The sequence below is a fragment of the Notolabrus celidotus genome, chromosome 10 (assembly GCF_009762535.1).
Source record: "Notolabrus celidotus isolate fNotCel1 chromosome 10, fNotCel1.pri, whole genome shotgun sequence".
NCBI classification, from domain to species: domain Eukaryota; kingdom Metazoa; phylum Chordata; class Actinopteri; order Labriformes; family Labridae; genus Notolabrus; species Notolabrus celidotus.
Window position 1 is genome coordinate 31,480,915 of NC_048281.1, and position 23,160 is coordinate 31,504,074.

The following is a 23,160-nucleotide window of genomic DNA, read 5'->3' on the forward strand; positions in this document are numbered from 1 at the left end:
TGCTCCGCCCCTTTAGCATAACTGGCTTCCCCATTCAATGTACACAATCTCGACCTTGCAAAAATGTGCAACTAATTTGCAAATTAAGCAAGTAAACACAAAACATTCTCGTGTTTCACAACATAAGGCTGCAACTATCTCTTTGTGATATGAAACCATATATCTTAACTGCAGTGTTTTCATAACGAACACAATAACATAAGGTGTTTTTCGACCGCAGGATCTTTACCCCGGAACTATGTGCGTTTCAACCAGAGGAACCAGGGTCTAAATTTAGTTCAGGGTAGTTAATCTCCCTCCTGAAAAGCCCCTGCTTTGGGGGTAGTACTTTTCAAAGGTCCCGGGACTTTCGGGGGCAGGGCCTGCAATGCTGAACGGGTCTGATTGGTAGATTAACCGCAGTGTTTTTCTTCCTCCCGCCGTCCACAATAACATCACACACATCTGGGATTCTCTTGATTTCTCTTTCTTTCATTAGTTTTTATTTGTTCTATCTTTTTTGTATGTGTGTGTACTTTTCAAAAGAAGAAGCTGTGATTCTCTTGATTTAGCAGCTTGTAACAGTAGTCTTCTCTCAGCCCGTCTCTCCCGGTGTTACGGTTTCAAAATTGACCCTGTAAACTGGAGACCTTCAGCTGAACGTGTCAGTGTTTGTGGAGTTTACACAGCTGTTGAAACACAGAGGGAGTTCCTGGGAATGCAAGTTTAGTTTTTATTAAGATTTCAAAATATCCTCATCAGATATTTAATGATCGTCTAAAGACGTTTATGAGGGATGCATCCGGCTGAGAGTCTCCAGTTAACAGGGTCGCTGTTTGAACCAAAACACCGGCTGATCTCTGCCACGGCTTTTTGAGTTCAAAAGGATTTTAAAGCCGTGTTGAAACGTCTTTGCTACTCGCGCTTATCTCCTCTCACGTGTTGATTCAGTGAATCCATCTGTGATGAAATATAGCACCATCTAAAACAGCGCCAGCTGAGTCTCTTCATGCTAACAGGCTAACTGTTGCGTTGCTCATAATGACACCTGCCTGTCCATCTGCTTCTATGGTGTCATCTGGGATGAATGGCATTCGTCTTTGTTTTACTGCCCTCTACTGGTCTGGTGGTGTAGTGCATTTACTTTTTTTCTCCATACATCACTGGCCTGATTTGCACAATCTACCCGGGACTTCAGCCCGCGGTTGAAACGCAGACAACAATGGGGGCACAGGAACCTTTTAGTTCAGGGTAAAGTAGTTCTGGGGGCTAAAAGACCCCGGAACTCTTGGTTGAAGTGCACCTTATAGCGTGAACTTTCTGTTAGAGGAGGGAACGAAAGAACAAAGGAAACCACGTGACTGAAAACACAAAGGAGCCCTTACTCGTGGGGAATTTTTCTTTTATGTCTGGGCTGTAAAGTAGATCAAATTTCACATGTCAGTTTTTCTGAAAGTTTGACATTTTACTTGGGGATTGTGGGTTTTTGTTGTTTTTTCCACTGATGAGTGTAAACCTAATCTGCCTGGGGAATTCACCACTCAGTGATGGGAACCAAAGTTCCTGCTTCATTTTAATCTTTGTGCTCACAACGTGTGTGAAGTAAAGACACAACAGACATTTTATCTAAAACTTTGTAACACAACTTAGGTCAAAAACATCTTTCCACTGATATTTTGTTTCCCTTTTTACATTTGAACTAAAGATAAAAAGCACAACGTTTAAATCAAAAGGTGATATTGATCCTTTGTTTCACCGAGACATGACTTTTCAGTTATTTGACGTTGTGGATAAGGATCGCTTTGACGGTTTATCTACAGATGTTATCAGAAAGTCCAAAAGTTCAGCTACCATTCCTTCCTCCCCTTTGTCAGTCAGTGTTTTTCGTGTAGGTGGGACCTAGCACAGCAGTGAAGGCAATTGTTGATATGGTTAAGAGTTGAGGTTTCCTCTGCTGCTGTGCTCATGCTGCATGAGCTCATATCTCTACTTCATCTGTTCAGAGGGTCTGTGTTGCGTTCCTTCAGGTGAGTCATTTTCTCCTTACTATAGCTTATCTGAAGTCACGAGCTGTTTCCTTCTTCTTTCTAGAGTAACACGTTCACTGCCACTGAATGCAAATATAACCATCGTCTCAAGATAGATATTAAAGCTATTTACATATATTTGCCTAACATCACTCTTTGTGTTGATTGAAACAGTAAGGAGGAAGAAAGATTTATCATGCTAGGTCAAAAACTTTACATTGGAATGAAAGTAGTCATTTGTTTTGGTGCAGTCTGACTGTTGTTCAGTGTTGGTCTACATCCTTCAAGTGCCTCCAACATCAGGACGTTACACCACACCAATGGAACAACCATAGTGTCCTTGCCACAGCATTGATGAAAGTTCAAGTTTAAGGGCTTATGTTTTACTGGTTGTCCAATTATGGTCCATCTGTGTGTCTGTCTTACCCTTAATAGGCTAAAATTAGACATAAATGTCCATTTTTGGTAGAGAACGGGTGAAATGTTTGGGGCTAAAAGGTCAAGTTTCTGTGATCAGAGGTTTTTGAGTCATAACTAAAGAAATGATGCACTTACAATAACTACAATTAGAAGAATCACTCCTTTCTGAGGATGAGCTGACAAGAATTTGATGATCCAGGGTTAAAGGTCAGGGTCAGTTTAAGCCAGTGTGGGAATCCTTTTTCTAAATGCATGAATCAATACTTCTCAAGGTTTACTGTTATTCTACAGGAAACACTGAAGATGCAAACAACAACTCAGCAGATTTGCAAAGGTGTAAGACTGCAACACCAATGAGGCAATTCTGTTGCTTTTTGTACGTGTTATGACTGTTTTAGAGTTGCATGTGTTTGCTCTGTAAACACATGCTTTTGTCACAGCATGCAGCTATGAGGCTTGTAGAACGTTGGTGAGGAAGTTAGATTCTCATCAATCAGTGACCACAAAATACTAAGATAGAAAAACTGAAAGTCAAGGTTAGCCACACTGTGTGTATTAGTTTGCTATCTCATTTTATTTCCTGATAAAAGTTAATCTCATGCTCTATCCTTTTTTTTGTACCTTCTACTTTGTTGTACTTTTGAATGGCCTTTTAGCTTCATGCTATAGTTAGCTTACAATGATTCTGCCATGCTTTTTTTTTCTTCAAAATGTAGGTAGATTGTAGTTTTCACATAAAAACACACACAAAAAAAAAACCTCAGTGGAAAATCCAAGCCTGCCAGCTTTTTCATGAAGTATGTTCCTCACTACAAAACCACAGAGACGCCTTTGTTTCTCAGAATTCTCTCAAACCCAACCCTCGACAAACTGTTGGAAACATCAAACATTTTCCCATGCAGAGTTCAATGAGTGATAAAGTGAGTCCGCTGGCTTCATTGAACTCTTATTCATTTATCCATATTCAAAGATTGACACAACCTTTGGAAGCATACCCAATATTATATCCTGGGTTTAGTTTTTTCCTTGAATTTGGAGTTATAGTTTGACATTTACCATAAAGGTAAATACCTTTAATGTAATCTAAAAAGTGAGCTAGGTCCCACACATCAGCATGTCCAATATCCCAAAAGTCCAGCAGTACCATGCTTTTTTTTAAAATTTCAAAACATTTTATTATGCAAAAAATGTGCTTTACAAGAAAAGGGTGACCAAGTAATAGTAGACAGAATAACAAGTAAACAAGGCACGGATATGGATAACAAAGAAGTGATAATAATAAAAATAATAATAATAATAATAATAATAATAATAATAATAATAATAATAATGATAATAATAATAATAATAATAATAATAATAATAATAATAATAATAATAAGAGGAAAACCAAGGTAAACAGCAAAAACAAAAAAAAACAATTGATGTTTATAAAAAAATAGAGCAGAAATAACCTTTAAAAAATAAGCAATGAAAGAGGGGAGGAAAAAATAATAATAATAATAGGAAAGTAAATAAATATATTATATCAATAATGAGAATGAAACAGACACGACTGAATGACAGCTTACTAATTATTAATTTCAAGGGGTTAATATTAAATACAATAGATAAATAAGCAAACAAATAAATAAATAAATAAATAAATAAATAAATAAATAAATAAATAAATAAATATAAACATGTATAAAAATAAATAAATAAACAAAAAGTGTGTCTTGTGAGGGTTAATGTTTGTGTGGGAAGGTTAGTGAATATCTTCTGATGTATTCTAAATATGAGAAGTGGAAAGATTGATAAAATTCTAAGAAGTAAAAAATTATTTTGTATAACATATTTACTTTTTTCTCTTTATTGGTGCTAAATAATAATGTCTTATTATTATTGGTATCGGTATCAGAAGCTTGATATTGAGGGGGTAAAAGTAAGACAGGAAACAGACATAAAAAGATTAACTAATTATTTAATTTAAAAAAGAGAAAAAAAACTGTAGCTTGTTAAACAGATTATGAGTTTTACAACAATGCTAGCTGGATTAAGTTGAATGGAATAAACATAAGACATAGTTATTTTTTCAATTAATTATTTTTGTTAAAAGAAAAAAAACAGTGTGCAGCTCAACTCTCTAATCTCTAGTGCAACTATTTTCTAGGCAAATACAAATATCAGATCAGGACTGCAAATATGCAATCTTAAAAAATCTAATCAGGATCAGGTTCAAAATAAGATGAATGGGAAATCCCTAATTTGGTTTTTTTTTTTCCAAGTTTTTCATAATTTAAAACAAGTTTAAGATTGTTAAGTTCCTCTTTGTGAGTAACATAAAGCATTAGAGTTAAACATCACAGGTTTGCACAAACAGCAGTATGTCATTTATGTCTATTGTGAGCTGGACTGACCTTTAGATTCAACCTTGAATCCTTTTTATCAGTATAAACTCTGTTTTTAAGCATGGTTGTTGATAAATCCTCACTTTAGATACTCTTTGCAAAGGCTTTGATTGATGAGTCAAAAACAGACCAATGGACAGACTGTTATACAAGTGTTTAAAGCACATGTAACATAAACAATTCAATACTCTGAAAGTTGTGAACAGATATAGCTGAGCGTGAGATGAAACCACAGCACACTTCTTTGTTCTTTTTTGAGTCACTTGAGCAGTTGGCCTTCCTGTGAATTGCTGCACGACACGGACTCACCAACGCACAACTTTGTGGTGCTCATGTCTGTGTCAGCCCCTGCTGTGTAGGGGAGACGCAGAAGTATAAATCAGCCTTAAAGCAGTCCCGCATGTGCTCCACTCATTTCTCCAGGACCGGTTCACTAACTTTCCCCATGACAGATTCACTAACTTTAACAAAACAGCTCCGTCTGACACCCGGAGCCGAGCTCCTCTGCGGGCACATACTACACTTCAGCCTCCGCTGCTCCGGGCGTCCCATGGTCCTGATGCCCCGGAGACTACGGAGTGATAAAACTAATAAATGATAGAAGTCCTGATTCTGAAGTATTTTGTGACTCAGCACTCAGAGACATACTTTTGAATGGCTTTTTAGCTTCATGCTATAGTTAGCTTACAATGATTCTGCCATGCTTTTTTTTTTCAAAATGTAAGTAGATTGTAGTTTCACATAAAAAAAAAAAACCTCAGTGGAAAATCTAAGCCTGCCAGCTTTCTCATGAAGTACGTTTCTCACTTCAAAACCACAGAGTGAGAGTTGTTACCCCCAACCCAACCCTCGACAAACCGTTCCAAACATCAAACATTTTCCCATGCGGAGTTCAATGAGTGATAAAGTGAGTCCACTGGCTTCATTGAACTCTTATTCATTTATCCATATTCATAGATTGCACTGATAACACAACCCTTGGAAGCACATTCAATATTATATCCTGGGTTTCGTTTTTTCCTTGAATTTGGAGTTATAATTTGACATTTACCATAAAGGTGTATATTGTTTAAGATCCACTTTTAATACCTTTAATCCAGTCTAAAAAGTGAGAACATAAAAAAAACAACAAACAAAGAAGTGATAATAATAATAATAATAATAATAATAATAATAATAATAATAATAATAATAATAATAGGATGGAGTTTTTATGCTTTTAGATTCAGAGTCAGACGGCTCAAACATGCAGGCTGTGAACTCTCTCTCAAGGTGTCAACCAAAGAGTTAGCGGACACACCCACAGTCCTGAGAAATACTCTGACCTGTAAAAAAAATCTGTTTTTGAACACACTCAGATTTTTGATGAAGCTTGATTACACATTTAATTTTCATATTCTATGTGTATGTTCAATATTCCATTTACGTTTCCAGAGGCACAAGGAACACAATATAAGCAACAACAACAAAAAAAGAACAATAATAATAATAAAAATACAATAAATAAATGGAAAAAAAGAAAGAAGTTGTTGAACGAACTGAGGAAAGGCTGTCATGATATATTAATGAGGAAACACTGGAGGTAAAATAAGATGTTAAAAACTCAACACAGGAAATTAAGCTCACCAAAATAAAATAAATTACTAAGATAAAAAAAAAAAAAATATTAAACCAGTTAAAGAAACTAAGATTATGTACTTAAAATATGACTCAAATTTGAACTAGATAATAAATAAATAAAGTTAGGGAAAATAAAACTGTTATAAGAATAAAACTCAGTTAAAAGGGATTTTTTTATGTGCCTTGCTGTTTTTTTTTTCTTTTCTCTTGTCTGCATATATATTCCTGGTTTGTGTCATGTTTGTCACAAACTGTCAAATATTAATGCAATTTATTCTTGCAGCAAAAGAAAAGAAAGAAAATTTTTTTCTTCTGTGCTTGTGACTGTGTGCATGAGACCATCACCTTCCCTCTTAGAACTCTGGCCTATCTTTTATTGACAGCTAATATCATGTTCTGTAAAAGAGGGCGTGCACACCTAGGTGGGCCAAAAAAAAATAAGAGAAAGTAAAAGAAAGATTACATAAGGTTATACAAAGGGACAGGGAAAGAGAAGGAGAGAGAGACCTAACACACTTAGATGGAGAGGGACCATCTCACCATGACATCAAAAAAACTCTGTGCGGTGATACTAATGATTAAGCAACCCTTAGTGTCCACAATCATTACTGAAGCTTGGGTCGCAGAGGGTTGCCGCCGTGCTGTGTTCTATTTGTGTAACAAGACCACCACTGGTGCAGATGAAACCACTTGGGTCAGATCAGCCGAGTGGTTCAGCCCAGCACCCGGGCCGCGAGAGCAGTCAGACCGAAAGATCCAACGCGCCGCGGGAGACCCAGGCCAGGGGACAAGCCAAGGACCCAGACCGGAAGCAAACAGGTACCGCCGGAGCACCCAGGGCGACCCCCAGGTCACCCAGCAGGAGGAAAGGGGGGCGAGATCCCGCAGCCCCCCCAAGGAACCCCTCCACAACACCGCCCCCACAGCCCCCCACGACAGAGCCAAAGGAGCCACCAGGGCCGAGGGGGCCCAGCACCAGGAGCAGACAGCCAGGCAGCCGGGCAGGACCAGGACCAGAGCCCCCCACCCGCGCCCCGGGACTGATGGACCAGGCCGCGGGGGCATGGAGGGACACCCCAATGGCTGCCGTAGTAACACCCCCCCAGCTGCGCGCCACCCCACCCCCCAAAGAGGACCGCGAGGGAACCCCCGGGAAACCCGGCCGCGGACCAGGCCCCCGCAGGGGGACGGAGGGTGACAGGGACACCAGCCACCTACCCAGCCCCGATGGACCCCCAACGAGTAGGGCCGAGCCAAACACTAAGGCCCCGCCAAACCTGATCTGTGTTTGTGTCATATGATTTGAATTTTTATTTTATTTTTTGTATGTATGTTTGCTAGTGAGGTGGATTAAAATAAAATTTTTATGTGCCTTGCTGTTTGTGAATCACTTTGTAAACCATGGTTTTTTAAAAAGTGCTATATAAATAAAGGTATTATTATTGTTATTATTTAGAGCTTGGGTGATATTGGTCAACAGTGTCATCTTCAATCAAAACTTTCCATCAGAGAAGATTGGGTTTTTTTCGAAAAATGACAGCCTCACCCTTATGACCGCAGAGTCGCTTCCCCTTAACCGTTCTCACACTGAGGTTTCAAGTTTCAGGAAGGCACCAGCTTCTGCATGATCTGCAACCACACTGACCTACATGCATTATGCGTCAACAAACCACAGCAAAAAATGTTAATTAATCACTAATTGTCAAATCAGAGGTAAAACAATACGACTGGTGCACCTGATCTCTTTGGAGCCATTGATTGTGACCAAAGTCGAAGTCATCAGAGGTGATGCCAAGTCTATTTTCAAATATACAATTCACCAACACATTTAAAACAAAACAAAAAGCAACAACATTTGAAACCAACAGCAGCCAGTATAACAGGGGAGTACCCAAACTGCAAGACAAGGATCTACAAAGACACACTACACTATGAATATGAAAGCATGGTATAGCTGGGGCAATTTGAATGCCCCAAATATTGCCTGTGACTCAAAACTTGACTGAGACATCCAGCAGAGAACCTTTACTACCTGTATACCTTTAAGACATGTTGGGACAGGCTAAAAGTGAACGCTCTCTGGCTTTGAATCAGAGTCTCAGTTCCCTAATGCTGTGTTTTATGAAGCAGTTAAACAACTCCAGAAAAACCTGAAAGTGTGTCCCCAATGTAGGAGGGGAAAACCAGACAGGTGGAGACAGACAGCTCGGTTCAAAGAGGAGTAACAACTATTTTTGCAGATGTTTGCCAAGTTTAAAAATACTTTCTGGAAGTGTGAATGGTTCGCGGTTCCAGCTGTTGTTTGTCAGGACTTGGAGCTTCTTTCCAGCGCTGTTCTGTAATAATGTTGTATATATGAATTTCTTACTGTGTTTTTCAGCCATGGCTCATCATTGGACACTCAGAAGCCTCCTGGTTTTTCATGGACTAGTTGGAATCTGTACAGGATTTGTGCAAGGTGAGCCGAGTCAAATGTTTGTTTTGAAAATAAGAAACATTGGAGAAAGAGAGTGTGTGTATGTTTGTTCGTCTATGATCCGTCATGGTACCGGATTTGATAGGTTTCTATTCTAGTCAATGTGTTAACTTCCACTGAATCCGCTCCGTTGCGTTCCGGCTGCGTATCTGATCCGGCAGGTCAGAGCCCTGCGGATCAGATACACAAGACCTACTGTATATATTTGCCGGACGCCGGAGCACGACGCATCAATATCAACAGATTTAGATGGAGTGGGACAAGAAGTCAGGCACCATAGCAAAATGAAAACGTGGTTAATGAATGTTTTCATTTTGTTTTTGTTTTGTTTTCGCTTGATCTAAATCTGTTGAGATTGATGCGTCATGCTCCAGAATCCGGCAAAACAAGAAGTCTTGCATATTTCAATCAGGAGAGACACAATTTGAATATTAAAGGTGACATATCATGCTTTTTTCATCAACATATATTGGTCTAAGAGGTCCCCAAAACATGTCTTTGAAGTTTATGCTCAAAAAAACACTTTGAAATCAGATTTTGGTCTGCCTGAAAAGTCCTCTTCTTCAGCCCTGTTCAGAACGGTCTGTTTTCTCTCTGACCACGCCCCCTCAGGAAGTGGATGTGGCTCGGCTCTCCAGCAAGTTGATCTAATGTTTACATGTTGGCTGAATACACACGGCTGCTCACAGACCCGCGTTACTTCAACCCTCTGAATCTGATCCAGAATCTGATCCTGACGGAGAGGCGCCTGTAGCAGGACCTTTCTGAAGGATTGGTCATAGATTTAGTGTTTCTTGTTGTTTTATTTATCAGTATGTCGACGTGTGTCTTGGGACACAGCTACGAACATGTAGCTATGTGGCTATGCTAACTAGCGCTAGCACTTATCCATGATAAATAAAAATCATCCACTAGATCTTCAAATCTGCAGACGTGGGGAGTAAAACCGACCTCTGCCAGAAAGGCAGCAGGACCTTTCTGAAGGATTGGTCACAGATTCTGTGTTTCTTGTTGTTTTATTTTTCAGTATGTAGACGTGTGTCTTGGTACACAGCTACAGCTATGAACATGTAGCTATGTGGCTATGCTAGTTAGCACTAGCACTTATCCATGATAAATAAAAATCATCCACTTGATCTTCAAATCTGCAGACGTGGGGAGTAAAACCGACCTTTGTGTTTATTAAGACAGCCTACAACTAGCATGCTTCCCTCCTAAGCTCCTTGTTAGCACACATTTGTGCAGGTCATGAAAAACGGAGGGGGGATTCAGTATTATTTTATACAGTCTATGGGCTGAACAAGCTCCGAGCTCTGACTCCGTGACAGACCGGATATTGTTGTTACGTAACAAAAACACGGAAGTCTGAAACGGCTCGTTTCACACACATTTACAGAAAGGTGGAGAAATCAGAACAGGGGCAGAATGGATTTTTTTCATTCTCGGGGGGTTTGTAGACAGGGACACATATTTCAGGTAGAGAACCATTAAAAAGTCAATTTTGCATGATATGTCACCTTTAAAATAATTGTATTCCTTTAGAATAAAAGTTCTTTTAGGTGAGTTTTATGTCTTTTAAAATATGTTTTATTTCTTTATCTTGACTTGTGTGTGTTTTTATGAACTGCCTGTTTTATTTTGCTGCCCATGTAAAGCACTTTGTAACCTGGTTTTTGAAAAGTGCTTTACAAATAAAATTATGTATTATTATTATTATTTTGTTTGTGACTTTTTCATGTGCAGAGTAATATCGTCAATGCCACTGCTTGGATGACCTCAGCATTACTTACGTACAGGATAAAACCCCTTTGGCTACAGTGGGGACAAATATTATACAATCCAAATGTCCCTCACTGAAGCTTCCAGAGACGTTTATTGACTTTACCTGTGATGAAATGTTCTTCATAAGTTACCAAGAATGATCTGCCAAACCAGTATTTTTTGAATGGAGAACTCCAACAAGTTAACATCTCTTTCTATGCCGACTGTTTTCAGAGAACTGTACCAACGTCACACAGAAGAGGGTTTTCTCTGTACCCGGGGACGTGGCTATGCTGAATGGTACCCTGGAGTCATCACATGGATCCAACCTCAAAGGTGTGCCTTACAACATCACCTGGTACAACTCGAGCACAGGTCAAGAGATGAACAACCTCACAGGTCGAATCCTGGTGCTAAGAGAGATTCTGTGGTTTCTCAAAGTGACACCGGAAGACCATGGAATATATTCGACAATCCTGAGGTGAAAACAGAAACATCAGCTGAAGTGGAAAATGTGTGGTTGTGTGTTTGTGAGTCGGTCTGTAATTGCATCCCCAAAGCTTCTGACATTACTGACTATCTACTACTATCCAGGAACGAAAGAGATATGCAATTCTGATTCATTTCCAACAGGACACCCTTTCAGTGCTTCAGGCAGGACATCAAGCTGTCCGTGGATCAACCTGCTGCCAAAGCATGTGGGAGGCCAAAGACTACTCCTCAGTACCTCACAAAGGGAAGCAACGGCATGCTGTCCTGCCCTCTGGGGGACTACATCAAAAAACTGAAAAGCTACAACATCTCTTCTACCAGAAAGTGGTACAAAGTAAGTTATGGGAAAGTCTTGTGGAGCGCTAACTAATGAGCATTTTAATGTAATAAACCGTGAGGTGAGAAAACACTCCTCCTCAAACAGCCCGTTTGAATCAAGAGAATCAAAATACAGTCACAGTGGTCACATCAAGAATGTTTTTTTTTTACTTTTTTGCAGGGACAGGCTGAATTATTTAATTTAAAGCTGGGGTTGGTAATCAGATTTAGATACAGTTTTTGTTAAACTGGTTAAAATGATCTTTATGTCCTGATGGCAATCAATACATCATGTGATCTTAAAAAAGAGCGAAGAAAAGCTGCTATCTACAGCCGGAGTAAACCTGGGAAAACACCAACCAATCACCGTTTTTTGGGACCCAAAATTTTAAACCATTCAAATCCCGTCCTGCCGTTCTGCCCTCCTCCTGCGCGTACATTTCCCCGGCGTGCACTCCTCCGAGTCCCCATCCCCTGCCTCTGCTTCCCCTGACTCTACTGACTGCCCCTCTTACTCCACCTCGGGCCTGTCCCCTCTGACCAGATGAGGTGCTTTGCTCAGGACTGTAGTCCGGATCAGAGTCTAAAAAGCTCTCACCACGGGGGGCTCTGACAAGCAGAAGAATGAATGACATTTAGTAAGTCCTACAGAAATGTAGATGTACTGTAGCGTCCGTCCGGACGCTGTAGTGATGACGAGTCGATTCGTGAACACGTTGATCTTTAATAACCGGTCACTGTCGGCCGTGATCACGCCAACCAACAAAACAACAATCAATGTTTGAATGAATGAAGAACTTCTCCTCTTGTCTCTCCTCTCTCCCACTCACACACTCTACACCTCTCCTGATGCCTTCACTGACCGTCAACACTGTAGGAATTAAGAACATCTACACTGAACACGTTTAACAAACAGTAGAGTTGTTACAGTGTTATATATGTGTTATAACTTTTCTCCTGATATTGTGTCACTGGTAAAACTGTGTAATGCTAGCATGACAGTTGTGAGTACTAACAGCAGCCATATTTATTTGTATTTTTAACTTTCACTATGATAATGTTTTGGTGAGGACCGGTTTTGAATCAGTCACCATCATATGGGGGGGGGGGGGGCGTCGTTTTGGAGGAGCTCTGAGGGAGGAGGGGAGGGGTTAGACGGAGTCATGAGGAAATGCTACATTCAAATTCAAGCTAGTTTTCCGAGACTGCCAACCCCAGCTTTAAGATCTTACAAAAGCAAAAGTTTTAAAAAGAGTAAAATGTTGATGATTTTAAAACTTGGTACAACCCTGATACCGATATCTGATCAATTACATTAATTATTTTAAAGAGAGAAAATGTTTTGTAAAAAATCAAAGACTAAAATGTGACTAAGACTAAATCTAAAATAGCTGCCAAAATCAACACTGTAGGCCAGTTTAACTGAGTTGGTCCTTGATAACGTCCCCCAGTGCAGTATTTGATAGCAGTAAGATTTTCCCGTGGCATATCATTTTAAAAAGCTAACTTCCATTCTCCTCCTCATTCCTCATCTAGGGTTGTGATCTCATTGAGCCTGAGACAGGAAGGTATTCCTTCGATGGTGCAACCAGGCTCAGGATTAAAAGGGTGGGTCCTGAAGACAGCAGCTCTTTTACCTGTACGTTGACATTCACTCTCGGTGGAATTACAGGATCTGTGTCAGAGACAATCAAAGCAGTGCTCACAGGTGAGAACAGAGATAAGAATTTTTAATCTGCTAAAAAAGGGACTAGAACCAGTTGGTCCTGCCCATTGGAAAATAAATTTAGAGAGATCTCAAAAGTGTTTCATTTCTGTCTCCTAGACAACAATGAGATCTGTCTGAAAGCAAAATGAGACTATAGCTTATGTTTCCTGTTTCTCATTCTTGCCTTCAGAAAAAAAGTTGCAAAAAGTTTCAGCGTAGTCTCCCTTTCAGTTCAAAGGGAGATCTCATAAAAATCTGAAATGATTCTCAGGTATTTCTCAAGTGTTGTGACTCCTTTTGAGCTCAGGTGGAGAAATCAAGGAACTGTCTCAATCTAACCTCATCCATTTGTTTTTGTCAGACTCAGGTTTTGTGTCTCAAGTTGAGCTCAGATGGAGCAAAGAAAGAGCCTGAGCTCAACTTTTCATGAACATTTATAGTGCCCTGCAAAATTAAGATTTCAATGCAATTGTCCATAAACTTACAATTCTCATTAAAACATTTGAACCACTTGCAAGATCAGCTATTTATGATCTCTTCTTTGACTTCACAATATGGTCCTTCCTTTACAAGTCTGTTTGGAACAAAACAACTTCACAAAGATTTAGTGGATTTGAGAGAAACTGCTAAAGATAGAGATTTCATCCCAAGTATGACCGACCATTTATTTAATATATGGGCCGCAAAAGGGCTGACCAGATTTATCCAGATTATTACAATTAAAGGGTTGGATTCCTTTGGGCGCTGGTGGCCTAGCGGTCTAAGCGCCCCACATACAGAGGCTACAGTCCTCATCGCAGGGGTCGTCGGCTCGATTCCCGGCCGGTCGACCATTTCCTGCATGTCTCCCCCACTCATTACTCCCCACATTTCCTGTCTCTCTTCAGCTGTCCTGTCAAATAAAGGCAAAAAGGCCAAAAATATATCTTTAAAAAAAAGAGAAGAAAATGAGCCATTAATGAGATCTCTCATTTAAGTCTCAAATAAGACTCATGTCATGGTCTCAACTATTTCTCCTAGTGAATTTTAGGAGACACTAAAGAGAAACGAATGAGAACAATTTGAAACTTGAATGAGGCTGAAGTGAGAATCTCAATTTTGTCTCCAGAGACTTAGAAGAGAAAGCCTTGAGCAGGAACATTTTCCTCTGGGTGGACACAGTGCAGTGATTCCTGAATTGAAATGCACTTCATTGTTCTGGTGACCAATATAACAATGAGCCACTAGAGGGCAGCATAACAATCACAGAAACAGTTTACAGAGACTGATGAGGAGGAAATGTCACTCTCTCGTCAACCTATCCATGGGACTCTGTTACCTTATTTCATACTGTCTTTTCAGAGGATTACATTAGGGCTCCCTGGATCACTGAGCCGACTAATAGACCAGTCAAGGCACAGATAGGTGAGTCCCTGTCTGCCATATATATTTCTTAAAGTATCGTCCGAAGCAATTTAAATCATGTCATAATGTTGTTACCACTAACTTAAGCTGACATCTCCACGTCTTTAGGCTCCAAATTAAGCATACAGTGCCTGGCTTTTGTGCCATTTCGGGGGAAGAATCCCTCGGTTCAAATGACCTGGTCAGTAAGAGAAGGCCTTATTTCCTGGAACCGTTCACACCGTGTCTACTCTCCAAAAAAAAGGTTTGCATCATTTATTTTTTCTCTGCATTGTTTGTTTTTAGCTGCTGCTTTCCAGAGCAGACACATGATAAACAAACGTTTATATGAGGTGCTCCTGTTACCAAAAAAAAACACAAATAAAAGACATAATTGTTTATTTTGTCCACACAGACTATCATCATCATTCAGTCGACAATGTCTTGAGTGAGCAGTATACCCAAACTCGGTCGAGGCAGATGGCTGTCATGGGTTGCACACGCCTCACTCATCACTGCAAACTTTATGTCAAAAATTACTGGCCATTCTTGAGTGTATGCAGACATACACATTGGCTACGTCTGATTTATATATCTCTTATTGGTTTGGCCCCAACTTATTTGTGTGTGTATCTACAAAGATCTAAAAGCCACTATGCCTTTTGCTCCTCCGACATCTTACAAATGTGTGTTCCCCGTGTTCGGACAGAGTTCGGTAAGAGAGCATTTAGTTTTGCTTCTCCTACTGCTTAGAATACGATCCAGAAGGACTTGAAATTGTCTGATTGTACAGTCATGGCCAAAAGTTTTGAGAATGACACAAATATTACATTTTCACAAAGTCTGCTGCTTCAGGGTTTTTAGGTGTTTTTGTCAGATGTTTCTATGGTATAATGAAATACAATTAGAAGCATTTCATAAGTATCAAAAGCTTTTATTGAGAATTACACAGAATTCATGCAGTAAGTCAATATTTGCAGTGTTGACCCTTCTTTTTCAAGACCTCTGCAATTCTCCTTGGCATGCTGTCAATCAACTTCTGGACCAAATCCTGACTGATGGCAGTCCATTCTTGCATAATCAATGCTTGGAGTTTGTCAGAATTTGTGGGTTTTTGATTGTCCACCCGCCTCTTGAGGATTGACCACAAGTTCTCAATGGGATTAAGATCTGGGGAGTTTCCTGGCCAAGGGCCCAAAATCTTAATGTTTTGTTCCCCGAGCCTTTTTGTTATGACTTTTGCTTTATGGCAAGGTGCTCCATCATGCTGGAAAAGGCATTCTTCATCACCAAACTGCCCTTGGATGGTTGGGAGAAGTTGCTCTCGGAGGACGTTCTGGTACCATTCTTTATTCATGGCTGTGTTTTTAGGCAAGATTGTGAGAGAGCCCACTCCCTTGACCGAAAAGCAACCCCACACATGAATGGTCTCAGGATGCTTCACTGTTGGCAAGAGACAGGACTGATGGTAGCGCTCACCTCGTCTTCTCCGAACAAGCCTTCCTCCAGATGCCCCAAACAATCGGAAAGGGGATTCATCAGAGAAAATGACTTTACCCCAGTCCTCAGCAGTCCAGTCCCTGTACCTTCTGCAGAATATCAGTCTGTCCCTGATGTTTTTACTGGAGAGAAGTGGCTTCTTTGCTGCCCTCCTTGACACCAGGCCTTCATCCAAAAGTCTTCGCCTCACTGTGCGTGCAGATGCACTCACACCTGCCTGCTGCCATTCCTGAGCAAGCTCTGCACTGGTGGTGGCCCGATCCCGCAGCTGTAACACCTTCAGGAGACGGTCCTGGCGCTTGCTGGACTTTCTTGGGCGCCCTGGAGCCTGTTTGGCAACAATTGAACCTCTCTCCTTGAAGTTCTTGATAATTCGATAGACTGTTGACTGAGGTGCAGTCTTACTCGCTGCTATAAACTTCCCTGTTAGGCCCTTTTTGTGCAATGCAATGATGGCTGCACGTGCTGCCTTGCAGGTAACCATGGCTAACAGATGAGGAACAATGGTGTCATGCACCATCTTCCTTTTAAAGTGTCCAGTCACTCAATCATGACAGATTGATCGCCAGCCTTGTCCTCATCAACACCCACACCTGTGTTAATGTGTGTGACACCTGTGTGTCATTGAAATGATGTTAGCTGGTCCTTTTGTGGCAGGGCTGAAATGCAGTGGAAATGTGTTTTTGGTGATAAAGTTCATTTTCAAGGCAAAGAGGGACTTAATTAATTGCATTGCATAAATTAATTGTAGTTGAGCTGATCCCTCCTCATAACATTCTGGAGTATATGCAAATTGCCATTATAAAAACTGAAACAGCAGACTTTGTGAAAATTAATAGTTGTGTCATTCTCAAAACTTTTGGCCATGACTGTATTTCACTTGACGCCTTTGACTCCATCTTAAAAGACAGACAGACCACAGAACAGTGCCTGTGTTCTGTGATCACAAATTGCACTTTATTTGCAAATGAGTTGCACTTTTAAATTATTGATTGTTTCTACACACTGTCTGTATATATGCTCCATTCTGTTGAATTGTACTATTTACTTTGAGGTGTGCTGCTGACCTCTTGGCCAGGTCACCCTTGTAAAAGAGGTCTTGATCTCAATGGGTTCTCATCTGGTTAAATAAAGGTTAACATGAGTCTGGTCCTGCTCGAGGTTTCTGCCTGTTAAAAGGACGTTTTTCCTCGCCCCTGTAACTTGCTAAATGCTGCAAAGTGCAATGCCAGGGTTCCCACTCTTTTCCAGGACATTTCAAGGACATTTTCAGTGATGATCAAGCTGGTATGACAGTCTAAATTTAGTTCCTAATTTAGTTCCTAATTTAGTTCCTAAATAGTCTAATATGTTCCTCTGAGTGGAAGTCTACGTTGAAGACATGCAGTCTATGGCTATCCATGAAATCATCTCTTACATGCTTACAGGTTATGGCAAATTGATTGTAGAATAATGCAACTGCAGATGGACAGCACTTTATTAGTGCAACCAAGCAACAATGATGGGCAACTCTCTTCTCAGCTTTCTCTTTTCTCAAAAATTATAAAGCTGCCTTACTGAAATAAATATATAATAATAATAATAATCAGAGGATTAGTGCATTAATTATAATAATAATATAATAATACATTTTATTTAGAAGCGCCTTTCAAAACACTCAAGGTTGCTTTACAGACAGATTAAAACACAATAAATAAACAGAAACAGGTGGGTTTTGAGTTTTGATTTGAAGAGGGGTAGTGAGTCAGAGTTTCGGATGTCTGGTGGGAGTGAGTTCCAGAGTTGGGGAGCAGAGCGACTGAAAGCTCTGCTCCCCATGGTGCTGAAACGGGCAGGGGGCACAGAGAGGTGGAGGGAAGAGGAAGACCTGAGGGAGCAAGAGGGGGTGACGATGTGGAGGAGATCAGACAGATACGGGAGGGAGAGGTTGTGAATGGCCTTGAATGTGTACAGGAGGATTTTGAAATTGATTCTGAGTTTGACCGGGAGCCAGTGAAGCTGCTGGAGGACAGGGGTGATGTGGTGAAAGGAGGGGGTTCTGGTAATGATGCAGGCTGCAGAGTTCTGGACCAGGTGAAGCTTATGGAGGGATTTGTGAGGGACACCAAGGAGGAGTGAATTACAATAATCGATACGGGAGGTGACAAGACTGTGGACCAGGATAGGATAATTGACCTAAATAGATCTTGAATGACAAAAATGGCCACAAATGTTGAATGGGGATGTGTTTTTTTTAACCTTGTTAAATCGCATGCAGTCATATTGGAATAATTTTCCAGGACAATCTGTGATTTTCCAGGACATTTCACTTTTTCTCCCATTTTCCAGGTGTTTTCCAGTACTGGAAAACTGGCCAACTGTTTTCCAGATTTTCCAGTTTTTCCAGGATGCGTGGGAACCCTGAATGCTCATGGTGGATTAAGATGAGATAAGACTGAAGGCTGATTTATACTTCTGCGTCGAATTAATTGGAGACTTTTGTTTCCTTCCCTTTCTGTCATCTGATCTGTTCACATCAGTTCAGAGAGGCGGGATGTCCCTGAAGAAGGTTATCTCTTCACGCAACTGCTGGTGTTTTCTAAACTGAGGGAGGAGGACTTCCACCTGAACTACACGTGTCAAGTGAATGCTGGCACCGGACAGAGTCATCAAAGATACTTCACTCTGCTACCACCTGGTAAAAAGCTTAACCCAAACTGAACCTTTCTCTAACAAGCACAAGGAGAATTCTTTAACCAAATATCTTCCTCTGTCTTTCAACTATCTGAAGTACTACTTAGTGTTAAACTTTGCCAGGAAATACAAACCCTCTTGGGATCCTGTTGTAGTCAGTGATACCCCTCACAGTGCATTTAGATGGTATAATGTTGTGTCCTGTGTGGGTGTGTGTGTGTGTGTGTGTGTGGCTTTCATCTCCACAGATCCCAACATCATACTACCCATTGGATTGGTGTTTGGCGGCATGTTTTTTTTCTTCATCACCAGTGTCATCATCCACTACCTTTTCAAGGTTGACATTGTGTTGTGGTTCAGGAGAGTGTTTCCAGCCCTCTATCCAAACCAAGGTAATATTTCACAGCAGGTGTGTCGTAATTGGGACCAAGCGGCAACCTCCGGTCTCAAAATATATCAAGCCCATGCACAAGTGTTATAAACTGCAGTTCATGGAGCGTCCACTTGAGGCTGGCTGCAGAAACACTGGAAACCACATACACACCCATTCAAAGAAGACAATCTTTACAGCAGAAATAAACATGTTTACAGCCTGGTTAAAAAAATTGCTTCAGTCTGACTAGCTAATTTCTCTATTGGCGCACAATATACAAGGGGGGAATTTTTCTCTAACACGACAGTTCAGAAAACATTAATATTGCAAGTTTTGCCCAAATAAGGGCATGCCTGACTTGGTTGTCAGGTGGTCATCCTGTAGCTGTTGGCTAGGCAGCTCAAAGCCGCCTCTTTACCTCACACTAGCTCGACAGAAGTTATGTTGAGTTCAGAATTTCCAATATGGCTCCCGTTAACGATTGGCTTCAAAACAGCGCTTCAGGAACAGATGGGTGATGTCACAGACAGGGGAGAACGGGGTTGGTTGTCACACGGATTGGTTGGCACACTCATTATATCCCGCCACCAGAGGGCGCTGTCTCTCAAATTGGGGTATGGTCACTTCCAGAATTAGGATCAGAGCTCACCTACATAGTCTTCTCTGGAGTAAGACAGCTGAACTTGAGGTGAGAGGACTTTTTGTGTTTTTCATGTCAAATTGTAAATATTCAGCTCCTCAGTATTTTTCTTCTAGGCTTTTAAACGATGGGTTTATAACAAAACAAGAGTTACCCTTACAGAGTGTGAGGGGGAAACTATAGTTTAGATTTTTATTAGCTAGCTAAGTACTTGTTAGATGGTTGTTAGCCTTGATGCTAGCAAAAAATTGGTTGTCACATGTAACAACCAACCCCTATGTTGGCCAAATCCTGCATGGTGAAATGAGTTGGAGTGTGCAGACCCTACATTTGCCATCACTGTAACTCAGACAGTGACTGCATGTAGCCTAGTTGAGTCGGCCATTATTGTACGGCCTATTTGTTTTGTTCTTTATGTTGTTATATAGGCTGGTCTAAAGATGTGTTTCCTGTTCATGGTCTTTGCTCATGTTATTTTAAAATGCATTAAGTTATGTAGGCCTATCACTTGTCAGTGCAATTAAACTTTCAAATTTAGTTCTGCCTTCTTGCCTTTTTTGAAAGATTTTTCCCATTGAAATACCATTGTGACAACCAACCCCATAGTGTGTGACAACCAACCCCCATAGTGTGTGACAACCAACCCCATAGTGTGTGACAACCAACCCCATAGTGTGTGACAACCAACCCCATAGTGTGTGACAACTATCCCCATGATGGGGTCACAATGTGTCAGAGTGTCTTTGATAGTTAATTGCTTCTTTGTTAAAATGAGTTGGAAAATGAGAGGGATACACATTTCAAGCCAACACCTTAAGCTTCAATTTAATGTAGGAATCACTATTGAAAGATGTTTTGATGATGAGCAATCATCAAAAAAGTAAAAAGTGTGACAACCAACCCCGTTCTCCCCTACTATGCCCATTAATCATACAGTCTATGGTTATGGGTCTACAACATATACGTGACGTCACCCATGTTCCTAAAGCGCTGTTTTGAAGCCGATTGTCGGCGGCTGCCATATTGGAAATGCTGAACATAACCTAACTTCTGTCAGGCTAGTGTGAGGTAAAGAGGCGGGCCTTTAGCCTTTTTGCTAACCCCCAGTACAGTGTGTGCCAATAGAGAAATGAGCTACTCAGACCTAAACTGTTTTTTGAACCAGGCTGTAAACATGTTTATTTCTGCTGTAAAGATCTTCTTTGAATGGGTGTGTATGTGGTTTCTGGTGTTTCTGCAGCCAGCCTCAAGTGGACACTTGATGAACTGCAGTTTTCAGCACTTCTGCATGGGCTTCATATTCCAAGACCAGAGGTTATCTTCTACTATAGAAAATGTCATCGTGCAAAAGATACTTGAAACATCTTGGGGGGTGTTATTTCTACTTTCTTTGAATATTAACGTACAACTGTCTAAACATTGCAGGTAGTGTTAGTCTCCTTCTCTAAAAAACAAAGCAAATAAATCATGCATAAGCCCCTGTATTCAAAGTCAGATCTGACTTCTCTATCTTACCAACCAGCAACTAGCTCCAAGTAAAACATTGCACACAGTTAACTTTAACTCATCTGAAGTGACCTCAAACATGCATAGAATGGTATCCATGATCCTTTCTTGTTCTCAGATTTGGATGACAAGTTGTATGATGCCTATGTGGCATACCCACAGCCCTCTGACAGTGAATTCAGCGTGGATGTCGAGAAGTTTGCTTTACACACACTCCCTAAAGTTTTGGAAGAGGCCTGTGGCTACCAACTCTTTATAGCAGGCCGGGACTGTGCGGCCGGGCAAGGTAGGTCACCTACTAGCCTTGCATGATGTTTAACGTGCCTCGTATATGGGCGTGAAAATGTCTATTGTGATGAAAGTTGTAGAAAGGGACATGTTGTTTTGAAAACCGTTCATCTCAAGTTTGTCCCTTCATCCTCCGTCTCCTCCTGCAGCGGTAGTGGACTCAGTGGAGAAGAACTTACAAGCCAGTCGCAGAGTCCTTCTGCTCTACGCCGCCTCCACCTTCATCAGCAAAAGACACACAAGAAGCCCTGGTAGCAACAAAAACAACACAACCTCAAGGAGCAGAGACTGCAGCAGGAACAATGAAAGTGGCAGCACGGATTTTGAAAGTGATAAAGAAGTCTATTCAGACACACGGCAGCAGTTTGAGTGTGTGGCAGCTATGCACAGAGCTCTCTTGGAGGGATCTCTGAAGGTGAGGGAACAAACCTTTTACGGGACAGCCATGAGAGCACATCAGTTTTTATCATTTCAAGCTAGTGGTACTAATAATACTTGTAAGATGACAGAATCAGCTGAACAGCATTGTTTAACCATTGCTATGTGCACTGAGGTTATCCAACAAACTGTCTTAATGGCGATGTGTCAGTCAGGTTCATGTGGACTTGTTGTTTGTTTCTGATCCTAACTTGAGCTCTGCTTCACAGGTAGTTCTGGTGGAGTTGGAGGAGATCAGCCCAGCTCAGCTCGCTCTCTTCCCAGAGTCGGTGCGTCAACTGAGAAAGAAGCAGGGCGCCGTGTGTTGGTGGAAAAACTTGGGGAAGAGGCAAAGTTCTCAGAAGTTCTCAAAGTTCTGTATCAGGAGGAGAGAGGACGAGGAGAGAGGTGGACAGGACACACAGCTGTCTCCATCCCTCTCCCCCTCCTCTAGGTTTTGGAAAGAGATGAGGTATCATATGCCTGTGAAGGGAACGAGGAGGGGTACCGGAAGAACTCGTGATGTTGTTTGATAAAAAAGCTTCACCTGATAAAACAGAGAGTAGCTGCTTCCCAGTAGAAATGTGAATTACAGTATCCCATGGACGTACACCATATGTACCATCTATGTATGTGCTAATACAAAGATCACTACCTATAATATGATCATTATCAGTGATGATCATATTTATTCTCATTGCTAATAACAACAATATCATTAAATGAGAAGGTGCTCACAAAAGACCTCACTCTTTCAGAAGGATGTGTGTGTTGAGTCTCCTAAAAGTCATCGCCCTCACCAGTCTGCACCAGTCTCACCCTGCGCCATGATTGGCTGTAGGTGTGGGAATTGAAAACCGGATCCGACTTAGAACCGGTTCCAATTCATCAATTCCATCGGAATTCTACACCTCAAATGTTATCGACTCATCTTAATGATTACTTTCCCAGCATGACAAAGCTTGGGGTTCACGTCGGGCCGAAGTGGAGAAGGGTTCCATGTGAACATGTTTGCGTTGGGGAGGCGAACCCAGGCCTACCTACCTCTCCCCTCTCGCTTTCCCTCATGCTCCAGGGGCCACGTCCAAACTCAGGCAGCTGAAAATGAGGCACCAAGAGCGGGTAAAATACCTCTGCGATGACCCCAGGAGGAAAAGCGTTTTTCCTATCCTAATTCAAAGTCTTTTCC

General features: G+C 41.1%; 1 protein-coding gene across 1 annotated transcript; it reads left to right on the forward strand.

The window, feature by feature from the left end:
* Positions 1-1,918: 1,918 nt before the first annotated feature.
* Positions 1,919-23,091, forward strand: LOC117820332 (interleukin-1 receptor-like 2). The gene is made up of 12 exons (XM_034694061.1): positions 1,919-2,006; positions 8,817-8,894; positions 10,908-11,154; positions 11,307-11,499; positions 13,020-13,191; positions 14,533-14,595; positions 14,704-14,839; positions 18,594-18,751; positions 18,996-19,139; positions 21,385-21,552; positions 21,704-21,969; positions 22,202-23,091. Exons 1-12 carry the CDS (start codon positions 1,952-1,954, stop codon positions 22,502-22,504), a joined length of 1,983 nt encoding a protein of 660 aa, XP_034549952.1. The 5' UTR covers positions 1,919-1,951; the 3' UTR covers positions 22,505-23,091.
* The last annotated feature ends 69 nt before the right edge of the window (positions 23,092-23,160 follow it).

Bases quoted from the DNA above. Each gene is read 5' to 3' on its own strand.
- LOC117820332 (XM_034694061.1), top strand. From the start codon at position 1,952: ATGAGCTCATATCTCTACTTCATCTGTTCAGAGGGTCTGTGTTGCGTT. The intron at 11,155-11,306 runs GTGAAAACAGAA...CATTTCCAACAG, and splicing joins ATATATTCGACAATCCTGAG to GACACCCTTTCAGTGCTTCA. The intron at 19,140-21,384 runs GTAATATTTCAC...TCTTGTTCTCAG, and splicing joins AGCCCTCTATCCAAACCAAG to ATTTGGATGACAAGTTGTAT.